General features: G+C 40.4%; 2 protein-coding genes across 2 annotated transcripts; both read right to left on the bottom strand.

Moving 5' to 3' along the window:
* Positions 1–200: 200 nt before the first annotated feature.
* LOC149829403 (uncharacterized protein At3g28850-like) lies at positions 201–2,551 on the bottom strand. The gene is made up of 2 exons (XM_090017370.1): positions 2,082–2,551; positions 201–1,972 (listed from the first exon to the last, which is right to left on the bottom strand). The coding sequence occupies exon 2, from the start codon at positions 1,608–1,610 to the stop codon at positions 516–518; it is 1,095 nt and encodes a 364-aa protein (XP_089873496.1). The 5' UTR covers positions 1,611–1,972; positions 2,082–2,551; the 3' UTR covers positions 201–515.
* Positions 2,552–2,939: 388 nt separating this feature from the next.
* Positions 2,940–27,394, bottom strand: LOC149829404 (uncharacterized). The gene is made up of 4 exons (XM_090018106.1): positions 27,127–27,394; positions 26,721–26,822; positions 3,457–3,617; positions 2,940–3,263 (listed from the first exon to the last, which is right to left on the bottom strand). The coding sequence occupies exons 1-4, from the start codon at positions 27,218–27,220 to the stop codon at positions 3,156–3,158; spliced, it is 465 nt and encodes a 154-aa protein (XP_089874232.1). The 5' UTR covers positions 27,221–27,394; the 3' UTR covers positions 2,940–3,155.
* Between the last annotated feature and the right edge of the window lie 355 nt (positions 27,395–27,749).

Here is a 27,749-nt window from a genome sequence, read left to right on the forward strand (position 1 = left end):
CTCTTTTCCACATTTGGTTCTTCTTGAGCTGTGAGTTGATTCTCAAGCCTCTTTGGCTGCTTCAGTAAGTGATTGACCGATTTGTAAAACTTGGATAATTTGGCGTACCATTGTAACTTGGTGCTATTGCTTATTTGCGTCCGAATTGCTTTAAACATCCAATATTAGATCCAATTTGGAAGAGACACATCACCATTCGTTGCATCAAGAAGATCAATTTGGGTATGTGTTCTACACCAGAAAACAGTTGCTTAACATCCAGACTGTGTTTTTTGACAACTAGGCAGAACATTGTACAGAATACTCTCTCACATCCTTATTTTAACAGGGGCTTATGATTACATTCTGGAAAATGACTTTCACAAACCCACTGCCTGGCATTGTTTACGGTATACACACACTCAATTGCCAACAGCATAATAATAGACTGGAGTTCACAGTTCAGACGGGATAAACTCGATTATGAAAAACCCCAAAAACAAATAAAAAAAATGAAACCAGCAGACAAAAACAGTTCAAAGGCAAATTGGACACCGAATCAGTCCATTCTCGTTACAATGTGGGCACCTCATCATCGTCATGTCCGAGCTTGCGAGCTTGCGACTGCCGCTGCAATCGAAGCACAGGACGAAGCGGATGCCACCACATCCATCGCAGGCTCTCACGGGCCTATAGATGTCGGGAACACCTTGCAACAGGGCGGCCAGTTTCCCCTGTTCGTGGAGTCCCAGTACCTCTTGTGCCCCACCGATAAGCCTCCGCTTGATGAACAGCCTCGGGGGCACAACGGCAGCGGCCATGCCCATCAGGCCTTTCAGTTCCTCTTTAAATTGCATGTGCATGGAGACATCCCTCTCGTCAAACGCTACGCGCAGGCTGCCGAGCACATGCCTCACTGTGTTACACTCCTCAAACGTCTTCCTGATGGCCCTTATTGTGGTTGTGTAGAGAACCACCCATTCCCTCCCCCCCGGCGGACATCTCTCTTCAAATTCCACTAGGGAGGGGTCGGCGAGGGCATGGTCTTCTTGTTCTGCTGTCGCTGTCTTGGCCGCATCTCCTTTCTTTTCCTCCTCATGACTAAGGATATGGTCCATCACCGCCCTCTCAAAGGCTGCAAGGAGCTCAGGATCAAACAGGTTACCGGAACCAGGACGCGTTCGTCGCACTGATACAACATTCAACTCCGAAAGAGGGCCGTGGACATTTTGGGTAGCAGGATACGTCATCGTGTTCGAACCATTGAATTCTTTCTCAGGGAAGAACCATTGCTTAGTGGGTCTCGGTCTGATGTTTTCTTTGTTATCAGATGCATGGGAACACGTCAATTTTTCTTCTTCTTCTTCTTCTTCTTCTTCGAGGTCCCTCATAAGCTCGGAAATGTCTATGATCTCTGGTTCTGCTTCGGCTTCTGAGAGGGGCGTGCAGCTGCGGGCGGCATCCTGGATTCCTTCCTCTTCTTCTTCTTTGCCGGCCGAGAAATTCTGTGTGGCATCCGCGGAGAGGTCGAACCCGTATTCAGCTTTCACCTGTAACACGCGATCTTGCTTGAGAGGAAGGGGTCGCATAGTCTTCAGCCTCTTGAGAAACCTTCCCTTCACTCCCCTCATCTTTTAGTAGCGTGTGCTTGTCTCGGACAGCAGGGGAGAGTGGTCGGATTCCGGTCCAAGAAACCGGCACCGAGAGAGAGAGAGAGAGAGAGCGCTTTTTTTCTTCAGACGGTGAGATAACGTCCACCAGGCGGCCAGCACAGTATCATAACGGCTATATAGTGAAAGGGGGTTTCAAATTTTAAAGTCGCTATGGACCAAAATTTTCTGCACAGACCACAGGGACCCATATGGCCGAAAGAACAACGGTCATAATTCTTTATTTTGGGTGATGGCAATGAGTGTAATATCGTCCTCTCCTTTGTGTAGCTGCAAAGGTTATACAATCCCACCTCAGTGCTCCGTCCCAATTAGAAAACGATCTTGCTCCAAAGGATTAAAAAAAACAGCTGGTAAATAATGTGTTTGTGCCTATTTACCGAATCTAATCTTGTAACATCCGACCAAGGACTAGAAGTGGAACCAACCAACCTAACACTGATTGTTCATGCAACGCTATGGAAGTTTGTTCAAAAAACGAGAAAATGGGACGCCTTGGACTACTGACGACTGGGACACAGACCATCAACGTTCATAGGGTGCAAACTCGATCAGCTTCCACTTGGGTCAGTTGGTACCCATGCAACTCACGTCTAACTGGGTTCCTCAATTTATATTAAGGGCATTTTTTATGCAGCATCCCCGCATGCCTAAAATGCAGCTTCGCTGACCATCATCCATCTCAACATTTCTCGAGATGACGCCCAACCCATCTCAAAAAATAATGAGATGGATGGCTGTTGCATATAATGTGAAGTCGTTTTATATTTTCCTAAACCACCAGCCCACTTCACTCTCAATGTTTCAGAGTGGTCAGGTGCCAAACTCCCTACATTCCAAATTACACCGCAAACCAGGTTTAGATGTCCAAGCTTCCCACGGTTGCATGGAAGACCAGCAGAAAGTGAACCATCTGGAAAGTACTCCAACTGCATCCTGTTGCCTCTCATCCAATGAATACCAGAGCTTTCCACCATCACACTACAAGGCAATTTTTCTAATTTCTTTGCATTTTGTTGCAGTTTGGATGCTTTACCACTAGACATTTGGCCTATATTCCTTTTCTTCTTCCTTTTTATTTTTTTGTTTTTTTTTTTTAAGATGGACCTGCTCCTTTCCAAGAATGGGCCTCTGACAATACGTGGGCATACACATTACAATTTACAAGAAATGCGTATGCTCTTATATCAGTTACGGGTCCAGTACCTATTGAGAAACCTGGTCGTCAGACTACAATCCTGGAGCACAGAACTCCTTAAAATGTGCCTCGACAACTACAATTCAGGGATCTTTATCACATCAACATTATTTTTTTAATTCAGCAAAAACGTTCAGACGGTACCGTAAATAGTCTTCATCCATAAGGGTCCGTTGAGTAACGAGCCCTTTGCTTTCTCCGAAAATGAAAGGGCAATATTTTCAAGCATCCAAAGATGCAGTTTCATATACATGCCATATGAACAAGAAAGAAAAGCTTCGGAGATGGGAAGAGTAAATTTAAGCCAATCATTCCTCAGCAACAGATGAGGCCAGCCCAATTCTAAAACCAAAGCTGATACAGGTCAATTGCTCGCCCTTACTGCCGATCATCCTCATCGTCAGCCAGTAATTGCCCTTTAAATAAAACATGCACGAAAAAAGAAAAAAGACATTTATCCAGAATCTAGGTAAGAGGAGAACGACACTGAAGAGAAAGAAAAAAGAAAAAGAATAATCATCAAAAGCATACAAACTATAACCAGTGAACTTCAACTTTCTGACAGGTATGGACTATCATATGCTCCAAGGACGTATAAGCAAGACTTACAGGAGGAGTGAACCCCGGCAGGCTCTGGGAATGCTTGAGCACAAAGTCGCCTGATGAAACTGGGCATGACGTCTCAGTGCAAAGCTCATGTGTTTCAGTATGAATGTGAATACCAAAGTAGGCGACTTCAATAACCATCTTGCCATCGGAGATAGTTTCATCTGATTAAAAGAAAGAACGTGGAATTTAAGAAATTTAAACTAAGATGAAAGCAAGTCTTTGCACCATCGCAGCATGTGCACACATCACATTCAGAACCTTGATCAGATAATAGATCAAAGCAAACAAACCTGGGCTCATAGAACAATGTGGAATAATCTTTGCTAACCATCTACTGTAATTCTAAGCATTTCTTATCGTGCATACCAATTTAGAGAGTTCAAGTTCATGTGGAACTCACGATGTCATAGAACCGAAGGGTTGATCAATCATGTATATTACCAAATAGGAATTGAAGAATATCATCCAACTGTTAGGACGATAATGGCAGTGAATCCATGAAGGAGAGCACGGCGGATTAAATCTAGCAAGACCAAAATGAGGAGCACAATTGTGTCTGTGTCTGCATGGATGGGTGTGGGTGCGTCTGTGTGTTTGTGTGTGCCAGCACCCTGAGTTACCAGCATCAACATAGGCATACAAGGCATCTTGGATCACCCATGTGACGGATAATTTTAAACAAATAAGAGATGTTAGAAAAAGGACCTTACAGGATTGTGTATATAAAATGCAGACATTATAATAAAAGAAACCAAAGAAAGTTCCAATTGTACCAAGGAGCACAACAGTCTATTCAGTTATGCAGAAGTGAAGATATGCTTATTGAGGTGCCATCCCAGAGATCAAAATGTTCCTCCAAGCTGTCTACCACGTTTTCTCCTGCCCACTCTGCCAGTCCTGAGCAGTCTTTTCAATATCCCGTTTGCTCTCCCAAGTTTTGATGATTCTAAGGAGAGCAATGACAACGAGATTTGTTGGTAAAGATTTGACATATCCGCCCCCTCCCTTTAGGTCACTCAATGATCCAAGGAAGTGGTTGGTTTTTTCTTGCTTGTCCCCCCCCCCCCCCCAAACAAGTGCAAATTCCCACTAGATCACCATTTCTGAAGACTCACTCTATTCCCATTTTAATGATCATCCCTTGCCATTCTTGAAGGAGGCAAACCGGGGGGGGGGGGCTTGTACAAAATTTTCTATGGTTGTGAAAAGGATGAGGTAGATGTTGCAGGTCTTCAAATACAGATGAGAACAAACATGTAGATATTAGAAGAAACCTCTCTACAAGTTCCTAGACTTACACAAGGTTGTCAAACATAACGAATATAGTCAAGTACATTACCAAAAGGAAACTTCGGGAGCACTGGTGAATAGTATGAAAAAACAGCAGTTTGCTGCTGAAATTTGCATTGCTTTGAACCCAACTTGAAATGACAGGAGTGTTAGAATACAGATCGAATCAGATATGGATCCAGTAGGATCCATATAGTCCACGTGAATGTTATATTGTAATGTAATGTACATTACTAACATAGGGTAGTTTTGTCATTGTAATAGGTTTTGTAAAACCTACTTAATCTTAATGAGGTTTAGTGCAGCCAGGGTGAAGACAGAGAAGCTGCCGATTCCCAAATACAAGTTCTCTCTTTTCTCTCTCTCCTTTCTCTTTCTCTCACAGATTTCTTGATTCACATAGGAGTTCTTTCATGGTATCAGAGCAGCGACGTACCTGGGAGTAAGCTCTTCATCAGGATCGTGAACAGCTGCACTAATCTCTCATCATCTGGTACGTGAAGAAGATCTGTCAAGCCCGTGCTCCATCAACGTGAAAAACGACAGGTCACGTGATCCTCATTCCTATTTTCCTTTCCTTTTTGTTATTTCTGTTACTTCTATTTCTTTAAGATTCTCTCTGTCGCAGATCTGAAAGTTTTTCAGATCTGCTATTATTATTTTCTCTCTATCGCAGATCTGAAAGTTTTTCAGATCTGCTACTCTATTCTCTCTGTCGCAGATCTGAAATCCTTTCAGATCTGCTATCGCTTTTCTTCCATTCCCTGAAGTCTGCTTAGCTGAAACCACAGCCGCAGCTGTCCTCGGTGCTTGAGTTCCTGCGATCTGAGGCAGGACAGAGACCTTCATCTCAAGCAGCTTTTCTTTCATTCCCTGAAGTCTTCCATTCGCTCGCAGATCTGAAATCCCTTCAGATCTGCTATTCTATACTCTCTGTCGCAGATCTGAAATATTTTCAGATCTGCTATCGTCTCTCTGTCGCCGCTTTTAGAAATTTTGTCTGTCGCAGATCTGAAACCTTTTTCAGATCTGCTATCAGTCTTTTTAGCCTCATAAAACCGAGTGCTAGTCTGAAATCTGTCTGTCACGTCCCCCTATTCGCATTTATCTTATATTAATTTTCTGTCAATCTTTCAGTTCTGTCTCAGCCACACTTATTTTATTCCTTTCAGTTTCAGCCACCAGTGTCTTTCGGTTGTCAAACAGTCTATCAATGGATACTTCAGGTAATTTGGGCCTTTCTTTCAACTACTTGTCTCGGAAAAGCTGACTACCAACAATTATCTGGCTTGAAAAGGGCAAATTGCTCCTTTTATTCGAAGTCAAGATCTTTCAGGCCACTTGGATGGCTCCACTCCAATGCCTTCAGAATTTATCGCTACCAAAGCCAAAGAGGATGAAGGATTGCCGAATATTGTTCGCAATCCTGCATTTGTTACTTGGAAGAAGCGCGATCAGGCCCTCATCGCGTACATTACTTCCACATTGTCGCAAGAAGTACTGATTTTCATTCCTGATGATTGCACATCTAAAGTTTTGTGGGAGAACTTAGCTTAGACCTACTCTCCAAGGTTTTAAAACCCGTGACTCGACTCATTCTTTATTGGCTCGTGACTCGACCGGTCAACTCGGTGACTCGGACTGGGTTTTGTTAACTTTTGATTTTAAAAGAAAAATAATTTATAATTTGTCTCAAACCATGTTTTTCAGTAAACAAGAGATCCTTGGGTTGTGTTAAGGCATGTAATCACTGAAACAGGGAGAGAGATGTGACTCTTTCTTAGGTTGCTTTTGAACTGATAACAATTGGCATCAACTAAATTAGTTTGATTTTTGCTTGTATTACTTCCGAGGTTTGTCATTTTCTTAGGTTGATCTCTGCCAGACTATCTCACAGGAATATTCCCAACTTACCAGTTACCCTTGTGTCATGCCCCCTTATACAGTATTCTTAATGAAAAATTGAACAACAATGGCATGTCATGTGTCCTTTTTGTTGTCCATGTACATCCTTGACAAATGAACAAAGGTCATTAAAAGCAACTAATGTTGTAGCAAAAAACTCTAGGATAGCCTGCTAAATAGCCTTCAAATTTCTTTTTTAGACAAAGGACTATGGAGTAAGTTGAAGAATAACTATGGTGTAAGTTGAAAAATATGAAATTAAGTGGCATTACAAAAATGCTCGAAAGAGATGCAGCATATAAAATCCTGGTTGTTCGCTCCCAAACAAAGCTAAAACACTTTTCCCTATGAACACTGGCTCCTAATGTTGTTTCTTATGAATTAGCGGGATTTTTGTATTTTGATGGTTCTTTGCATTGTCAAGCAATCAAGAACTTATGTGAAGCTCTGTTGACATTTGTCTTATTGGTAGAAATTTATGGAAACGTTACGAATCCTCTCTTGAGTGACTTCTAGCTACTGGCTACCACAAGGCCAATTACCAGTTTCCAACATATACTTAGTTCCTTAATTTTATGCTTCTGATAATATTATAGTTGATTATGCTATGATAGTGATACCTAGTACCTGTTACGAAGTTAACACACACACACAGGGAAGATCCAAGAGCACAATTACCACAAATCCAATGAGCACATCAGTCAACCAAATCAGCCAACACAAGGACCACTAAGGACACACTCACAAGGGACCCCAAGGGTCTGTCTGATTGCTTGTCCAAGATTGGACAGACCCTTAGAACATAACAGACAAAACATACATTTTGTTCGTAACAACCGTACTTCGTCCCATGTTTGTTTCAACTCAAATAAAAAATCAAATTTTAAAACCATGCTACTCTCAGATATCAGAGGCTAAAGTGATGTTTCTTAAACGCGAAATTCAGATGTTAATAAAGGGTGCAATGAGCATTATTGAATTCTTAAATCAAGTCAAAAGCATCACAGATCAATTAGCCAAGGTTGGATATCTAGTGACAGATAAAGAAAATGTGCAGCAGACACTGAATGCCTAAGGATCAGAGTATCATGTTCTTGTGACCTCTTTATTATGCCTGCCTACGTTACTCAGCTTTGAGGAATTACGTGTCAAACTCTTTCAGTACGAGATGACTCTGAAAAGCATGATTGATACTTCAGCAGGACAATCATCTACACATAAGGTTCTTGCCACAAGAATAATGGTTGATCGTCCACGAGGAGGACGTGGCAGAGGCAAATGAACTCCCATCCAGGGTGGACGTGGGTTACTACCTACACCAAATTCCACGGTCAGTTTTTCAAAGAATGTTCCCACATGCTATCAGTGTAATAAACGAGACCACATCAAAGCCAATTGTTGGTTCAACCCACAAAACCGAAATAGAGCTCAAAACAATAGAAATATTGCTACATCAGGAACTGCAGGTACATTTCGAGTCAGTGATGATGCTAAGGACCTTCTCTTATTTGCAATGGCAAACTTGAATCTGAAACAGAATGATGATGGAATATGGTATGTTGACTCTGGAGCAGCAACTCATGTCACTGGCAATGCAGGTAAGTTCTCTACTTTGGTTCCCTATCTTAGTAAATCTAATATTGTAACTAGAGATGGGACTCACCACCCTATTTCAAACATAGGCAACGTTCTCATTCCTTTGTCCAAGTCATTTATTCCTTTATATGATGTTGTTCATGCTCTAAATATAAAGAAAAATATTGTCTTTGTTTCTAAACTTGTTGACTCTACCCATTCATCTGTGGAATTTACTCCTACTTTTGTTTTTGTCAAGGATCTTCAAACGAAGGAGATGTTTGCTAAAGGAGAGCGACGTGAAAACATGTATGTCTTCAATGAAGATCCAGCCTCCAGTGTCTTGAAGCCCAAGTCTGATCATGTCTTCAAAAACGTCCTAAGTGTAGGCTGGATCTTTGGCATTCTCGTCTTGGTCGTTGTAGTCAAGTTTTTATTGAAAAGTTAGTGTCCTATGGTTTTCTTTCAGAGTCTGTTTCACCTTCATTGAAGGATAAAATGTGTATCAGTTGTCAAGTTTGCAAGAGTCATGTACTTCCCTTTCATCAAGTAAATAAAAGAGCCCCTAAGCCTTTTGAGATAATATGTTCTGATGTTTGGGGTCCAACCCCCAATCCTTCCTCTTCTGGAAGTAAATATTATGTGTCGTTTATTTACAGTTTCTCTCATTTTACTTGAATATTCTTCATGAAACACAAATCAGAGGTCTTTCGTATTTTTCGTCACTTTTTCATGCCCATGTTAAAAATCAATTCTCTCAAAGTATCCAAATTCTCCAATGTGATGGTGGTGGTGAGTATTCCTCCAAAGAATTTTTAGATTTTCTCTAAGATAATGGGATACATCGTAGAGTTTCTTGCTCGTATACTCCACAACAAAATGGAATTGTTGAACGTAAACACAAACATATTGTGGAAAGTGCAATGAGTATGATGCAAGGTAGTAACTTGCCCATCAGTCTTTGGACAGAAGCCTTTCACATTGCCACTCATGTGATAAATCGTCTTCCTATGCCCATCCTTGAAAATCAATCTCCCTATTATGCTCTTTTTGGTCTACACCCCGATTATGATGAGTTACGAGTTTTTGGCTGCACATGCTATGTACATATTGACAAATCTATGAAAACTAAATTTCAAGATAAAGCCTCTATATGCCAATTTGTAGGTTATGCAGATGAACACAAGGAGTACAGGTGCTATGATCCCGCCAATAAGGTCAGAATTTCCAAAAATGTTTTTGATGAAAATAGCTTCATGGAGAATAAAGCCAACCATAGTCGTGAACACGGTGACACAGCAGATAGTTGGTATGATCCATGGCTCAGTGTTGAACTTATTCCACATGTTGCTGAACATACCACTTTGGACCCTGAAAGCATACAGGATGAGACGGCTTCAGATAAGGTATCAGATGTAAAAGTATCTTCAACAAGATACTTTAGCCGATAACGCAACAACCTTAAGAATAAATGTGTGAACATACACACCCAAGAACACTTGTGCACAACGAACACAACACACTGAATCACAAATGTGCACTTGCACCCATAAGTTTCATAAACACTAAAGAGGTTGGGCTATAATCCCAAATCTCATCTTACAAATACAATGGAGAGAGCCCATATTTATAGGGCTAAAGGAGACCTTGGAAGGGGCTCCACATAGTCGTTGGAGCCCCTCCAACGGTCACATTTGTGACCGTTGGAGGGGTCCAACGACTAGTGTGTTGGGCCCCTCCCAAGGTAGGTACAACTCATTTATTGAAAGAAAAAGGAAAAATAAAAATGGGAAAAGAAATTACAAGACATTCGAAAAAGAATGTGTAAAAAAGACTAAACTACCCCTAAGACTAAAGATAGAATTATATATATATTTTACATATATAATAGGTAGATACATATACATATATTATATATATGTATATGTATTACCTTACTTATGTAAAATATATATACGAAGTTACAAGTTTGGATTACATATTTTAACACCCCCCCTCAAACTTAGGGCAGGATGACCGATAGTTTGCCAAGAAGGAAGTTGAACCGTGGAGCACACAAGGCTTTGGTAAAGAAGTCCGCCAACTGATATTCGGACGTAACATAAGGAAGATCAATGACTCCTCGGAGATATGCTTCGCGAACATAGTGACAGTCCATTTCAATGTGTTTGGTCCGCTCATGGAATGTGTGGTTTTTCGCAATGTAGATTGCGCTCTTGTTGTCGCAACACAGCTTGGTAGGCCCTTCAATTGTGACTCCCATGTCTTCAAGTAGTTGATGAATCCAAACAATCTCCATGGTAGTAGTTGCCATGGCACGATATTCAGCTTATGTTGAGAAGAGCGACACCTTTTGTTGCTTCTTGCATCTCTATGAAATCAGCGAGTCACCTAAAAATACACAAAATCCAGTGGTGGAGTGACGGTTATTTGGGTCACCTCCCCAATCAGAATCAGTATAAGCAATTAATTTTAAATCGGAAGAAGAAGATAAAAAAACTCCCTTATTTAGAGTACCCTTTATGTATCTTACGACTCGTAAGATGGCACTCATGTGAACGGATGTAGGCGCATGCTGAAACTGACTTGCAGTGTGGACTGCATGGGATATATCTGGTCTGGTAATACTTAGATACATCAGAGATCCTACAAGCTGTCTGTAGGGTGTAGGATCCAAAAGTGGAACCCCATCATCAATTTTCATCTTTGCTCCTACAACCGCAGGAGTTTCGCAAAGCTTCTCATCCGTAATACCTGACCTGTCAATGATCTCAGAGGCAAGCTTAGTTTGAGATAAAAAATATCCTCTAAGAGAGTATGCTACTTCAATTCCCAAAAAATAAGTTAGAAAAAACAAGTCAGACATTTCAAATTTATCCTTCAAGATAGATTTTATACTCTTAACCCCGTTAGAGTCACTCCCAGTGATGAGCATGTCATCAACATACAAAAGTAAAATTACAATCCCTGCATTGGATTTTCTAACAAATAGAGCAGTGTCAGTAAAACAAGAGGAAAAACCATTTTCAATCATAACAGAATTAAATCTATCATACCAAGCCTTGGGGGCTTGTTTTAGACCATAGAGTGTTTTTTGAAGACGAAGCACCTTTCCCTCAGGAGTCTCCATTCCAGGAGGAGCATCCATGTAAACTTCTTCACTTAAATCACCATTTAAAAAGGCATTTTTAACATCCATTTGATAGATGTTCCACTTGTTGATAGAGGCAACGGTTATTAGGCATCGAACAGTGACCATACGGGCTACAGGAGCAAAAGTTTCTTCATAGTCAATACCATATTCTTGACTATATCCTTTTGCAATCAAGCGAGCTTTATACCTTTCAAGGGATCCATCACTTTTAGTTTTTACTTTAAAAACCCATATGCATCCTATTGTTTTCTTACCTTTAGGAAGATGTTGAAACTCCCAAGTTTTGGCTCTTCTCAGGGCCTCAAGTTCATTGTCCATGACATTAATCCATTCAGGGCATCTACGTGCTTCTTCAAAATTTCTAGGTTCTATATAAGAGTGGATGGCACTAAGGCAGGCTCTATATCTTGGTGAGAAAGAGTCATACGAAATGAACCTAGAAGGAGGCCTTCTACTTCTCTCAGTTCTACGAGGGATCACTTCATTCTGAGAGGCACTGGGACTGGCATCATTATATCTGTCAAGAGCACTCCTAAAGTTGTTTTGATCTCTATGAGAGTAGGTGATAGGGTTTCTAGGTAATTCAATAGGTTGATGTGACGAAGGAGATAAAGAGATGTTTTCCTCGGTTTCAAGTTCATTTGGGTTACTTTGATCTGACTCATTATCACTAGTATCATCATCCTTATTCAATAAATCAAATAAAAAAGAATAATCCATATTTTCATTATGGGGGTCACAACGTTCAAACCCACTAACATTTTCCAAAAAACTCACGTTTCTGGAAACATACAATTTATCACTTTTGATATCATAACAACGAAACCCCTTTTGGGTTTCAGAATAGCCAAGAAAGGCACAATGAATGGCTTTTGGAGAAAGTTTGTCATTCTTATCAGTAAGAACAAAACACTTACACCCAAAGACCCTTAACCTGCTATAATCAGGTTCCTTATCATACAGTTTTTCAAAGGGAGAAATTTTATTTAAATTTTTCGATGGAAGTCGGTTTATGAGATAGACATAGGTAAGGGCTGCCTCAGCCCAAAGATTTTTTGGAATGTTTTGAGAAATGAGCAAAGTCCTAGTGGTTTCAATGATGTGCCTGTGCTTTCGTTCGGCTAACCCATTTTGTTGCGGGGTTTTCGGACATGATTTTTTGTGAAGAATTCCAAAATTTTCAAGATAACTCTTAAATTCATTTGAGAGGTATTCTCCTCCAGAGTCAGACCTAAAGATTTTTAAACATCCATTGAATTGATTTGAAATCATCATGTGAAAGCTTTTAAAGGTTGAAAAAACCTCATGTTTATGTTTAAGGAAATAGATCCAACAAAACCTAGTATAGTCATCCACAAAGATCACATAATATGAAAAACCTCCTTTTGACATTACCGGAGCCGGTCCCCATACATCGGAATGGACAATTTCAAATGGTTTTGTCGTAAACATGGATCTTTGAGGAAAAGGCAAACATTTCATTTTCCCAAGAATGCATTCATTACACAAAAAGTCACTTTTACAAAGATGTTTAACAAAAGGCAAATACGAGATTTTAACAATATTGGGATGACCCAATCTCTTATGCCATACATGAATGTCTTTGTTTTGGACGACGTTGCAAAATTGACTCTTGGGAACTTGAAGAAAATCTACGTAGTAGAGGTCTCCTCTTCTAGAGCCTTCCCCAATCAATCTCCCGGACTGGCGATCCTGTATCCAACATTTATTAGAAGAAAATTTTATATCGCAACCATGGTCCGAGAGTTGGGAAACGGAAAGAAGATTTAGGTTAAGGTTTGGGATAAAACGAATTTTTGGAACAAAGAAGTCTTGTTTTTCAAAATTACCTATTCCTTTAATCTCAAGAGATGTACCGTCCGCGGTTGATACAAAAGATGGAAAAGCATTTTTAGAAAAGTTTGAAAGAGTGCAATAACTAGGGGTCATGTGAAAGGATCCCCGGAATCTAAAAGCCAAGATGTCTTACCGGGGGAAGAGGATGACATAGCGGCTCTGGAAGTACCTCCCTTGAGAAGAGGTTGTAGGGCTTCCACGATTTGTTGAAGAGAAAGAGACTCACTTGATAAAGAGGGTCGTTCTTCAACTTGAGATGCCATAGCCGTTGCAATCAATTTCTTCCATTTAGGACACAAGGGTTTGATATGTTCGGGTTCTTTACAATGATAGCAAGTTACTTTGCTATAATCTTTTTTGCCATACCGATCATTTCCTCCTTGACCTTGATTCTTGAAATGAGGAGGTCTATAGGTTCTCATGTTATTTCCCGGTCTTGACACGACATTAGCCATTTCACCATCTTCTTGAGTAGAGGAAGTAACAAGAATGCTAGGATTATTTTTGACAATCCCCACACGGGTTTCTTCACCACTTAGCTTGGTGATAACATCTTCGAGTGAGGGGGATGTGAAGGCGAAGAGAAGAGAGGACCAGACTTGTTCAAATTCGGGTCTAAGGCCATTTAAAAAATTGAAGAACCGGTCTTCTTCAAGTTGTTTGTGCCTTAATTCGATTGCCTCACCACTCCATTTAGGTTCAAGAATAGCGAGCTCGTCCCAAATAGAGGATAATTCGACAAAATACTCCTGAATGGTCATGTCATTTTGTTGGAGAGTCAAAGCCCTCTTTTGGAGAAAGTACTTGTGGGATAGATCTCTTGAGGTGTACATTTTCTCAAGATATACCCAAGCTTCGGAAGCCCTTTTAAATTTGATGATGTTGGCATTTATCTTGGTCTCAACGGATGAGAAAATCCAAGATAAGATCTTGAAGTTCTTCATTTCCCAATCATCATGTTTCTTAGAATACTCTTCAAGGGCCTTTTGTCTTTCATCCCCTTCAAGGATCTTAATATCCCCTCCTTCAACAATGGTAATCTTGGGTTCCGGTTCCGGTATGGATCCATGAACGTAACCCCAAAGCCCCTTTCCTTTAATATGGGCTTCCATATTACCGACCCAAACGTGATAGTTTGAGCCATTAAGCTTAAACCCAAGAGAGAAATGGGAGTCTTTTTCGCCCATTAGAGAGGAAAGAATGCAAGAGATAGTATGTACCTTAATTACTTTTTGCGTCTTTCTTGACAAAAGAGGCTCCTAAAATATTGCTCGAAGAAGATGATCCTCTTTGATTTCAAAAAACTTGAAGGCACGCTTCCCGAGGAATGCAAAAGAAGGCGAATCGCAATTCTTCTTCTTCAACGAGGCTCTGATACCATGTAAAAGTATCTTCAACAAGATACTTTAGCCGATAACGCAACAACCTTAAGAATAAATGTGTGAACATACACACCCAAGAACACTTGTGCACAACGAACACAACACACCGAATCACAAATGTGCACTTGCACCCATAAGTTTCATAAACACTAAAGAGGTTGGGCTATAATCCCAAATCTCATCTTACAAATACAATGGAGAGAGCCCATATTTATAGAGCTAAAGGAGACCTTGGAAGGGGCTCCACATAGTCGTTGGAGCCCCTCCAACGGTCACATTTGTGACCGTTGGAGGGGTCCAACGACTAGTGTGTTGGGCCCCTCCCAAGGTAGGTACAACTCATTTATTGAAAGAAAAAGGAAAAATAAAAATGGGAAAAGAAATTACAAGACATATTCGAAAAAGAATATGTGTAAAAAAGACTAAACTACCCCTAAGACTAAAGATAGAATTATATATATATTTTACATATATAATAGGTAGATACATATACATATATTATATATATGTATATGTATTACCTTATATATGTAAAATATATATACGAAGTTACAAGTTTGGATTACATATTTTAACATCAGAAACATAATATTTGAGATACAAAGGAAATGTCTACACTAGAAGACCCAAAGAGCAAACAGTTGCACCTGTTGGAGAACACGTGGCATTATCCATCAACAGAGAGGCGCTAAGAAGATCAAGCAGGATAAGGCATCCTATTGAAAAATGGGTGAGTTATAATAACTTCTCTATGGATTTGCAAATCTTTCTATCCAAGATTGAAAAACATGAGGAGCAACTTGGGTTTTGTCAAGTTATTCAATCTAACAAATGGATTGAAGCGATGAATGAGAAGATAGAGGCACTTCATGAGTGTCGAACATGGGAGATAGTTGGTCGTCCCCCAAATAAAAATGTTGTTGGCTCGAAATGGGTGTATAAGATTAAGTATAAACTGGATGGTAGTATTGAACGATACAAGGCATGTCTCGTTGCCAAAGGCTTCACCCAAGAATATGGTCAAGATTACGATGAGACCTTCAGCCCAGTGGTGAAAATGGGAATTATTCGTATTATCCTTGGCCTGGCTATTGAACATGGGTGAAACCTTAGTCAGCTCGATGTCAAAAATGCATTTCTTCATGGGGATTTGAAGGAAGAGGTCTACATGGAGCAGCCTCAAGGTTGTACAAAGGGAGACCCAAAAGAATATGTGTGTAAATTAACCAGAGCATTGTATGGTTTAAAGCAAGCCTCCAGGTCCTGGTTTGAAAGTTTCTCCTTAGAAATTCAGAACCACGGTTTCATTCGTTCCCAACTCGATCACTCTTTATTCATATAAAGGGATGGAACCACTATGGTTTTCTTATATATGTTGATGATATAGTGATCACTGGGAATGCTCCAGACCATATTCAACAGATTAAAGTTTTACTAAGTATGCAATTCAAGATGAAAGATCTTGGAGAACTAAGATATTTCCTTGGTGTTGGTGTAAAAGTGGACAGACAAGATGGAAAAATGTCATTAACTCAACACAAACGCACTCTTGATCTTCTGGCCAAAGCAAGAATGACATATTGCAAACCAGTGCCTACACCAGTGTTGTCAATCAAAAACTCATCATTTGTGATGGTGAGTTGTATCCTGATGCAAGCATCACAGTTTAGTGGGCATGTTACAATATCTTACCTTTACTAGACCAGACATTGTAAAATCTGTGAATCAAGTATCTCAGTTCATGCATGAACCAAAGACTGGTCACATGGATGCCGTCAAAGGTATTCTTCGCTATCTAAAAAACACGGTAGGTGATGGACTCATATATGCTCAATCTTCATGGGTAACACCGAAACATGACATATTGGCCTATACAGATGCGGACTGGGCAGGGGATCCAAATGAAAGAAGGTATGTTTCAGGATAATGTGTTTTCATTAGAAGCAACTTTATCTCGTGGAGTAGCAGAAAACAGAAAGTTGTGGCAAGATCTAGCACAGAAGCAAAATATAGATCTATGGCAGCTACCACAGCAGAAGTAACCTGGATTAGGCATCTACTTACAGAGATGGGAGAGAGTATCTCAAGTTCAACCCTTATGTTCGATAATAGAAGCGTTATACAAATTGCGTTCAATCATGTTCATCACAGTCGGACCAAACATATTGAGATTGACCAATATTTTATCAGACAAAAGGTAGCAGACAAAGAGATTGAACCAGTTTATGTGTCTTCAGAAGACCAAGTTGCTGATATGTTCACAAAGGGTCTCACAAGTAACCGTTTTTGGTATCTGAAGAACAAGATGCACATGTTTCAATCCCATGCACAACTTGAGGGAGGGTGTTAGAATACAGATCGGATATGGATCCAGTAAGATCCATATAGTCCACGTGAATGTTATATTGTAATGTAATGTACATTACTAACATAGGGTAGTTTTGTCATTGTAATAGGTTTTGTAAAACCTACTTAATCTTAATGAGGTTTAGTGCAGCCAGGGTGAAGACTGAGAAGTTGTCGATTCCCAAATACGAGTTCTCTCTTTTCTCTCTCTCCTTTCTCTCTCTCTCTCACAGATTTCTTGATTCACATAGGAGTTCTTTCAAGGAGAAAGGTGTTTCCGTCTTTGCATCTTCCATTTGAAATCAGTCCAAAAACTTCTCGATGTACTCTTGAAATAACCAAAGTTCTTTGACTTCTCTTTCTTGGGAGATTCTCATTCCCAAGAGTTGTTTGGCCAGTCCTAAGCCTTTCATATCAAAAGACTTGTTCAAATCATGCTTTAACTTGTCAATCACATGCATACTTTTATCAACGATCAATATGTCATCAAGATAAAGACATAAGATAATGAAATTACCTTTAGAGTAATTTTTGGTGCACAAACAATGGTTCGCGAATGAACTACCATGAATGAGTCAAACTTCTTGTATCATTGCCTTGACACTTGCTTCAACCCATATAATTTTTCTTCAACTTGCAAACCATGTGTTCCTCACCTTTCGCCCTAAAGCCATCCAATTGCTCTATGTAAATCTCCTCTTTTAAATTACCATAAAGAAATGTCATCTTTACTAGTTGCTCCAACTCTAAGTTTAGGCTTGCGGCAAGACCTAGCACCGCACGAATTGATGGCATCTTCACAACAGGTGAGAAGATCTCATTGAAGTCAATGTCTTCCTTTTCCTAAAACCTTTCGCAACCAACTTTGCGCTTATGCCCGTTTTTAACATACTTCAACTTATATACCCACTTTGACTTCAAGAGGGTTCTTAACTTTAGGTTTTTCCACCAACTCATAAACATGGTTCTTATGCAAGGAATCCATCTCCTCTTGCATAACTTTCACCAATTCATTCTTGAATGGCATCTACTTGAGTCTCTTCATAGCTTTCTGGTTCATCATCATCAATGATAAGCATAATGTACTCGAAAGTTGGCCCTACCACAATTGATTCTTCATGAGATTTCATTTTGATAAACTTGCTCTCTCTCAACATGATCATCAACAGGGTCTTCATCATCTTCAACATGATGATCTTGATCTTCATTGGCATGATCAACATCAACACCTTGAGGGTCTTCATGAATTTCATCATTTCTACTTTCATGTTCATGTGGAATGACCTCATCGCTCTCAACATGATCTTCATTAGTAGCAATTGAAAGAACATGTGGAATGACCTCATCGCTCTCAACAGGTTCTATTCTTGCAACCACCTTTTGACTTCATCGCTCTCAACATGATCTTAATTAGTAGTAGTTTCTATTCTTTCAACCACCTTTTGCCAAATTCTTTCTTCAAAGTCTTCAATGGTTTGATCTTCACGGAAGACTACCCGGCTTATAAAGACCTTCCCATCATCGGGGTTCCATAGTCTATATCCAAACTCTTCATCCGCACACTCACGAACTGGGGCCATCGCTCAAAGACCCAGCCGAGTTGAAAAACCACAACAAGTGTATTGCTCATATCCTATGGTGTTCAAGTTTTTTGTCATTCTTTATATCACATGTGAAAAGTGCACTTCGCGCACTCATCTATGCCTCAAGCACGAGACCAAGATATACCACTCGAGGTACACCACTCGAGGTACGTACCAAGTAGTACAGGTGTCAAGGTGTGCTAAGTGCACGTGCGAAGTTTAGTGCCACACAAACTCAAGTCTTTCACACATTTAACGAAACAGAGGCAGAGATACATAAGCATATCCATGAAAAACATATTTCAACAAAATGACAAGGTGCAAGTGAGTGTACCATTCAATGTTCCCAAGTGATACGAAACTCATAGAGCCTAACTTTATCATAATTGCATGTATATCAGTATTGTCCAGTATTGAATGTTTTGAGTGTGAGCCATAAATATAATTTCCAAGCAAATGTCATACATTTGCAATTCTTGCATAGCGGGACCATTTTCATAAGGAAGATCCATGATTTTGACACACACTCAAGCGTAGAGAATGAAATTTTAACAACTCCCATACGTATGGGAATTACATTGGCATTTCCACGGTTGATCATCGAGCTTGCAGAAATAATAATGCAAGAATGATAGTTTGCGATGAAACGGATAAAATCTAAAATGAAGGAAAATATGTATATACAAGTGAGCAGCGTACTGCTCACCAGACATCTCGCACTAATGCTGCCAAGACAAAATAGCGAAGAGCCGCAGGGTTTGCTCCAGGCCCAACACACATTCGGCCACCCGAATGTGTCAAGCACGAGGCACGATGTGGCGACAAGTCCAAAACACCAACTGTGACCTATAAGGCCACAGGCCACGAGCCTAGACAATGCACAGTATGTGCCAAGTGTCCAAACCGGGGCTGCTAGACAGCGTATACGGAATGCTCCAACCACCACCAAAGCACGTAATATCAAAACTCTTTTCAGAAAATTTTTATTATTCTATTATATTATGGCTTACGGCAATGGAAAGAGGATACGCGGGCTAGGTGACTAAATGACTAGGGGAGCCCACCCTGACCTAGACCATACTGGAATCAGGTCCAGGGGGCACTCCCACGTCCCGGGTCTAAACCAAAGTGGTTTAAACCAGGTGGTGCTGCCCAGGAGTAAAGCTTGCTGGAACCGCACCGAACTGGTTCAGTTCGGTATTCCAGCCAAGCCAGTGGTCAGACCACCAAGTATAGTCCCTCGGACCCGAACCAGGGGTTACAAAGGACCCAGGTCTGAACCTAAATGGTTTAGACCAGACGCTATGCCTGTCTTGCAGCCCGGTCCAGGGCAAAGACAGGGTGACTAGGTCACCCAGGTGCGCTAGTGCCCGACGCTTGCTGCCGCACCAAGGCAAACCAAAGGGGGAATGGGGTCTGGTCCTTTGGACCAGACCACGGAGCCAGAACGGACCCTGATCTGAACTCAATGTTCAGACCAGGTGTTGCATCAGGGGCAGTTGGTTCGAAAGCAGGAATCCAAGCCGACAAGGTTACCCGGGTGCGGCTAGCACCCAACGGCTAGCTGTCGCACCAAGTGGAGGGCTACAGTGGACTGGGTGCACCTGGCTGAGACCTGCTCGGACCAGGGTACACCTGGTTGGGTCTGTCCCAGTAGGGTATTGACCAACCAAACCCCAAAACTACAGAAATAAGGCATAAAAAAATAAATGTTGAAACTCCATGATGTTGCGGGGAAAAGAAGTGGCATAGGGAGGTGCCACAGTTGGACTGGGCTACAATTGAACCCAGTCTAGCACCGCAGCCACCAAAGGGGTTCAAGAGAAGGCCCCAACCACCTTACAACAGTGAGAGGGGCAGAGGAAAAAGGCTAGCTCAACTAAAAATCAGAAAGGCCTTTGCGTGAAAACTAAGAAAAATGCCAAAGATGCTACTCGGTTGCATGCAAGCACAGGGAAAAAAAAAAAAGCACAATACGCATCTTAGTTGAATAAAAACAAGGAAAAACTCAAAAGTGCATTTCAGCTAAATATAATTTACAAAGGAAAAGGCATAAAGCATGACTACATTTTTTGTTTAAGACAAACATGGGATGAAAGCAATGGCCTTATAACCGAATGGACATACGGTTGTCTTGAGCCCCTCTTCCTTCATGGAACGAAAGGGAGGGATGTTCAAACATACACAAATTGCCAAAGATACATCTAATCCGCCAAGAGCCATGCATACCATAGATGCATTTGGCCCTCTTGGCTTCACATTCCATACCACATGCAAAACCCCAAGAAAATGAAAATACAAAGTTGTAAGTCTACACCTTGGGTTGTTTAAATGGAGAGGATGAAGAAGCTATGATTGAGAGGCTTAGGAGCTCCACGAAAATGGTGTCCAACACCCTCTCACACCCACACACACTACACGGTTTTGAGTGGAGAAGAAAAGAGGAAGAAGAAGAAGAACAAGGGGAATGAGAGAGAGAGAGAAAGACTCCAAGAAAATTGCCAACTAGTGGCTCTCTCTCTCTTTCTTCAAAGTTTATATATCTAATGCTTTAATAAGTGGGTGGCTCAGATTCACCCTTGAAAAGATGGAGGGCTAGGGTTGCTTCACGCCCCTCCATGCCATGGCAAGGTTGTAATTGCCATGCATGGCCGCCCAGCTCCTCCACTCGTTTCCTCCCTTTGAAATCTACCAACAATATCTCATTAATGCTATGGGGTGTAGCCCCAAGCACCTTTTGGGATGGCGCACTCCCTATCATGATTACCCCTTTTTGGAAAAGGGTTTAGGGATTTTGAAAATCCCATGGGGCGCAGCCCCATGCAAACTCCTTGGAAGGGCGCCCCACCCTCATGATGATGCCCCATGCATCATCATGAGGTCAAAGCTATGGGTAGGGCCAATCGTGGCCCTCCCTTTGGATCTCGCCTCACTCCTTACAAGAGTGCCACTGCCCCAGCTGGTCCACTTGACCAGCTGGTCCTTCATGGCTAGGGTCATCCAAAAGCGAAAGAAAAGGGTCGACCAAGGGCTTGGGTCAACCCCCTAGTCGGTCCTAAGGCCAAAACGAATAAAAATTTTATTTAAATTCTCAATTTACAACTAAATTTTCAAAGCAAATATTTAAATTTCCATCTCTTGCGAAAATCATTCTCGTTATGACTCATTTCCTATCGATATACCTTTTCCACTAATTCACATGAAATAATGAGGTCTTTTCCTCCTTTGGGTCCCAAATTTGAGGATTGACTAATCTTATATATTATGAATTTGATTTAGGATTCTCGAATTAATATATCATAGATTGCCTTCAATCATTCTGTGCATCCTACTTACGTGATTTAGGACCTCGTATATCCATATGTATATATATATATATAATTTTATGAAATCCCTCGTAATCATACAAGAAATTTCATCCACTGAAACACATTATATATTACATTATCTTGGAAATATCATGGGCCTTATATTAGTATATCAGACTTAATCAAAATCTTAATACACAATTGTTAAATGATCACATGTTTTAATTGAAAGAATTCATGAATGAAGAATGCATCTGATATGAACATGTGAATTTAATGAAAGCATTGCAATTAACATGATTATATGAACTCATGTGCACGACCAATGATTTAACATCTAACTTGGATATCAACTCTTTGGGAATATGCATGAAAGCTTTGCACTCAAATACTTTCAAGTGCTTGTATGTGACATCCTTTCCTCTCCAAATTTGTTTTGGAATCCTTCCTTCTAATGGAGCCGAAGGAGATAAGTTGATAAAGTAGCACATCACTCTCGTGGCCTCACCCCAAAATAATTTGGGCAATATTGATATACACAAGATACACCAAATTTTTTACATAATAGTTGGGTTCATGTGCTCAGCAACACCATTATGATGTGAAGTGTGTAGAATGATCTTCTCATGCCGAATTTGCTTGGCACAATAATCTTCAAATGCCTTTGAAATGTACTCAGCCTCAATATCCGTTCTCAAGCATCATCTTAAGGTCAAGTTGATTTCCCTTTCAACAAATACATGATACTTTATAAAAATATTAGGCATGTCATTCTCGTTTTTCATGGTATAAGCCCATACTTTTCTTGATGTGTCATCAATAAAAGTCACAAAATATGAAGCTTCTCCAGCCATAGTGGTCATGGGACCATAATGACATACATCGGAGTAGACTCTTTGTAAGAGTCTCTTGCATGGCTAGGATCATTTCTTACAAAAGGAGCTCTATGTTGCTTACCAATTAAACAATCATCGCATTGATTTTGACGTGTATCTTTGACATCCAGAAGGAGGTTTTGCTTTGTCAAGACTTTAATCCCCTTCTCACTCATGTACTCAAGTCTCTTGTGCCATTACCAATTAAACAATCATCACCTATGTCACATGGGTGGGGGTGCAGCACTTTCAAAAAACCTGGGTGCGAAGGTGCGGCAAAAATATAAAAAATTATATATATATATATATATAAAGTCCAAAAGTTGGACATAAATGACCCTGGGTGCGTTGACTTGACCCAAGGTCAGGTTGACCACATCAGGTGTGGGTGCGACAAGGGTGCGGCACCTAGTTGGAGAATCCCTGTGACATATAGGGTAAAAAAAAATTCTTGGCAATTTTTTTTTAAGTCCAAAAATTGGACCAAATGACCCTGGGTGTTTTGACCGCACCTGTGTCGCGTTGACGCGGGTGCGGCACCCTGCTAGCCGAATCCCTGTAACATAGATCATCACATGGGTTTTGATGTGTATCTTTGACATCCAAAAGGAGGTTTTGCTTTATCAAGACTTTAATTGCCTTCACACTCGTGTGCCCACGTCTCTTGTGCCATAGGTTTAAAAGAGAGGCATTCACTATATTAAGCTCGTCCTTGATAGAAAATCCCTTCATGTGATATAATGTACCACACTTGTTTCCCCTAGTAACTACAGAGCTCTTGGGAAGAACAAGCTACAGGATATATTGGGCAAGCTTGGCGTGATTGATATCTATGCCGTAGCTTGAGGGGGAGTATTGTCAAGTAAAAGTCTTATAAACGAAGGGTGCAAGTTTGTCATTAATTCTACATTATTAGGATTTTTTTTACCCAATGCTACTTTTATAATTGTTGTATCTACCCCTTTCTAACTAATAAAAAGTAGAGTTGGCGTGTGATTACAATGAAACCTACAAAACCTCTATTGTTATGAGTTAACAAAGTAGAGCTATTTTATAATTGGTAGAGAAGTAACGGCTTGGAGCGAGTCAATTGTCACCCCCTTTGGGGTGCGACAGACGGATGTACAATCATATGAAAAAAAAATTGGAGCACGCTTGGTGATCTTCCAACCCAATTTACTGAATGTGCCTATATATCCTTCATCATCTAACTTGCCCATTGAGATGAGATTCATGCGCAAATCCAAAACATGTCTTACGTCTTTTAGCATGAGTTTCATCTTCACATTAGTTTCAAGAATAGTCACAGATATCGTCGATATTTTAAAATTATCTCAATATTAATTATGTAAATTGGAAATTCAATATTAAAGGTAAAATATTGCGATATTTTCAAAATATCATAAATTTATATATATCACAATATTATACAGCACAGCAATGGTTAGGATTTTTTTTAAAAAGGGGCTACATATGTATTTTCTAATTTTTAAATAGGTTAGTTTGGGTATTAACTATAAAAGAAGAAATAAAGAAAATAAAAGGGAAGGTTGTGTCTTCTCATGAGCAAAGAAAAAAAGAAAGAAGAGAAAGAGGAAGGCAAAGAAGGAAGGAAGGAAGGAAGAAAGAGGAAGGTAAAGAAGAAGAAAAAAGAAATAAAGAAAAGGGAAGGAAAAAAAAGAGGAAGAGGAAAAGGGGGATTAACATTTTTTTTTCTTTTTCTTTTTTAAATTACAAGATTTTCTCAAGATTTATTAAAAAACCGATAATATCACGATATTATACTCGCCGAGATATAGCCGATACCGATATTTGTGACTATGGCTTCAAGTTCAAGGCATACATCATTAATGCCAATAATGTTTGATGTTCCTTGGTTGGACATATGAACCACAAAGTTTTCCAGCTTATACGAAGTGAACAATTTCATCTTTGGTCTGGCAAGATAAGAAGCACCTAAATCAACAACCCAATCGGTGTCTGTGTTCACAACATTCAAACAACTACCACTTCTACTACAAGTAGAGAACCATCACTAGCTATATTAGTTGTAGTTCACCAACTTTTTCTTTGAATTTTCCTTTATTGTCACTCTTGAACTTTCTACATTGCTTCTTAAAGTGTCTGACACTACCACAATAGTGACAAATAATCTTGCTTCTAGACTTTGAACTAGGCCTCGACTTTTCTTGAACATGTGACTCTCCATGAGATGATCTTCCATGATCTTCATTTGCCAAAATTTGTGGGCTAGCAACAATTTGTTGATTTCATCAAACAACCAGTCATATGACTCATGCTTAACACCCCAACCAGTGCTAAATTGCTCAAGGAAACCACCAATGTCTTATAACTTCTGAGTAGGGAACTAAGTAATAAGATTTTTTGCAACTCATCATCCACCACCATCTTTATGGATGCTAGTTGATTTACAATGTTGTGCATTTCATTAAGATGTTCTGCCACCGAAGATACTTTGTTTGCGGTCGCCTTCCTCTCATACAAATCATGCAACTTCTTCTAATAGAGACTTCGTCAGAGGCTCATTTGATACATGATGGAACACTTTATCATCCAATCATTGGCAAATAGTGGCTATAAATGAGAGCATGCAAGCCCTTTACATAAAAAAGGTCTTTCATCTTAGCCTGCCATATTTGTCAATTCCTTCCATAGAGACTAATCATTCTTTGTGTTATATTTTATGTCTTAATTCACATGAATATCAAGCAAACTTGATCATAAATGCTCATATACCACTTGTTAGGGAGAAACCAAGAGTAGCAAAAATAAGCAAAAGTACTTTCCTTCTATGTGAATCACTTGGGAAATTCAAAATACACTTGGTAGGCACAATCACATAAACCCCTAACTACAATTTGTGTGCAACGACCTCCACCAAATCAAACATACAATCTAACAAGAATAGAAAAACACCAAATAAATCAAGGTGGAAAAACACTGGTTTATGTGAAAACCCCTCACCAAAAGAAGAGGGGAAAACTAAGAGACTGTCGCAAAAAATCCACTATGTGAAATCGGGTTAAAATGCTTTCTTCTCAAGCTCCCAAGCTTGAGGATACACACTTCTCGCTTACACGAATCCCTATTTATGCTCCCGTGGTGGTAGAAGAAGTCTTAGGTCTCATTTTCTCTCATAATGAAGAGTAACCTCACACTATCATGTCTCTCACAAAGTCTCTCTACAAGAAAAGAGGACTCAAGACTAATTAAAACCACCACTTAAAACATGGATAAAAATATAAGTCAAGTCAAGTTGAACTCTCTTGAAAAAAGGACTCAAGAGGTGGACCACGAAAATGAGGATGGGCCCAACCCAAACCCAACAAGAAGCACTCAACCACATCAGGTCGACCAACCCAACAAGCTTCCATCTCCAATCACACATGTGGTCACTAGAGCATGGTTCTAGAAACCACATGCGTAGCATGAACAGAAAAAGCATTCAGGGATATTTGGAGCTCGTGGGTCGGTAGTGCACATGGTGGAAGAGAAATCCAATGAGCCACAACTAAGGTGGATAAAAAGCATCCTCAACCAACGGGGGCTCCGCTTGTTTGGTAGGAGCTATTAGTGAGTGTCAACATGTGTTGGGCCGTTGCAAGTTCAAAACACAATGGTATGTTGTGTACCTGGTGGGAGTCTGCCTAACCCCAGCTTGCCTACTAAAAAAAAATCAAATACCCAAGGAAGGAGATGCATCCAATCTAAACAAAAGACATTTGTACATTGAGAAAAGATGTTGAAACTTCAATAATCGAAGCAACACAACAAAACGTTTAGTTTCATGGTTGGTCGATTGAACCAGAATCAGTTTGTGCAACAGACAACACAAAAAAACAAAAACAAAAAAGCTGAACCTTAGGGAAAAAAAAGAACAGGCTTCGGTTCTACCCTCAAGGCAGTTTTAATCACAGTGAAATCCAAACAGGCGGAGGAGAAGTCTCGTTCAGGGAGGAACTCGTTACCTGTAGAGGCGAAGATGCTGAAAGTGGCGGGCTTTCCCCTCACGACCGGATCCGGGTTGATGTCGAGTCCTTTTACCTTAACTGCAAAGTCATCTCTCCCATCTGCAATCACATCCAAAACAAGCAGCCAAAGAAGAAAAAAGAAGAAGAGAGTCATTAGCCACCGTCCTGCTTAGCAACTCCAACAAACTAAAATATTTCTTCAGTTGTGTGTTTCCTTGGCATTTGTAAAAGAGAATTTCTACCAAAGTGTGATCAAAGACTTTATCAAGCCCTAGAAGATCACAACAATTAAAACGACGACGCAGCGACAGATAAATTCCGATCTACTGGCCGAAGCGATGGGACTAATAACCACAAGAGGGTTGGGGGAGAAAAAAAGGGAAGTTTTTCTGAATCGACTGACCGCAATAGGCGACGTCCTTTGCGACGATGGGGCTCGCTAGGAGGAGAATAACTGCTGCGACAAAGACTGCGGGAAGAGATTTGATAGGTTCCATGAGATCTTCACCAAGAAGAAGAAGAAGAAGAAGGAGGAGGAGGGAGGAAGAAGGGTAGATTATGGTGGAAAAGGGAGATGTTAGGGGAGTCTGGCTTATTGCCCTTAGTGATTGATATTTGATATAAACGTTAGGTGACGCAACCACCCGTCTCAAGTCTGTCAGACCACCCCCTCCTGGCAAGACAAAACGTCTCCCTTATTCATGCGATGAGCGGCATCTGAAACGCCTGTCTTTCTGCTTTATTTTCAACCGTCCATTCTAGAACCTCTAGATGGCGATCGTCAACGATTCTGAAAAAAAATTGTGCGACTCATCATGGAGGCAGCAGCCGAGCCGAGCCATGACAGAAGCTAGGCCGATTTTTTCCAGCAGCCTCGGTACCAATCTTTTTATAAAAGCCACACATACCCCTGACATGACATCAGCACAGCATAACCCCGGAGGACAAAGTTTTGCTCTGCTTGCCCTCCCTCCACGCAAGACTTTTTAGGAAAAAACGATGAGTTTTGGGCTTGTTGGGCGTCCC

Source organism: Nuphar pumila, chromosome 9 (genome assembly GCF_984573655.1).
Source record: "Nuphar pumila chromosome 9, dmNupPumi1.hap1.1, whole genome shotgun sequence".
NCBI lineage: Eukaryota > Viridiplantae > Streptophyta > Magnoliopsida > Nymphaeales > Nymphaeaceae > Nuphar > Nuphar pumila.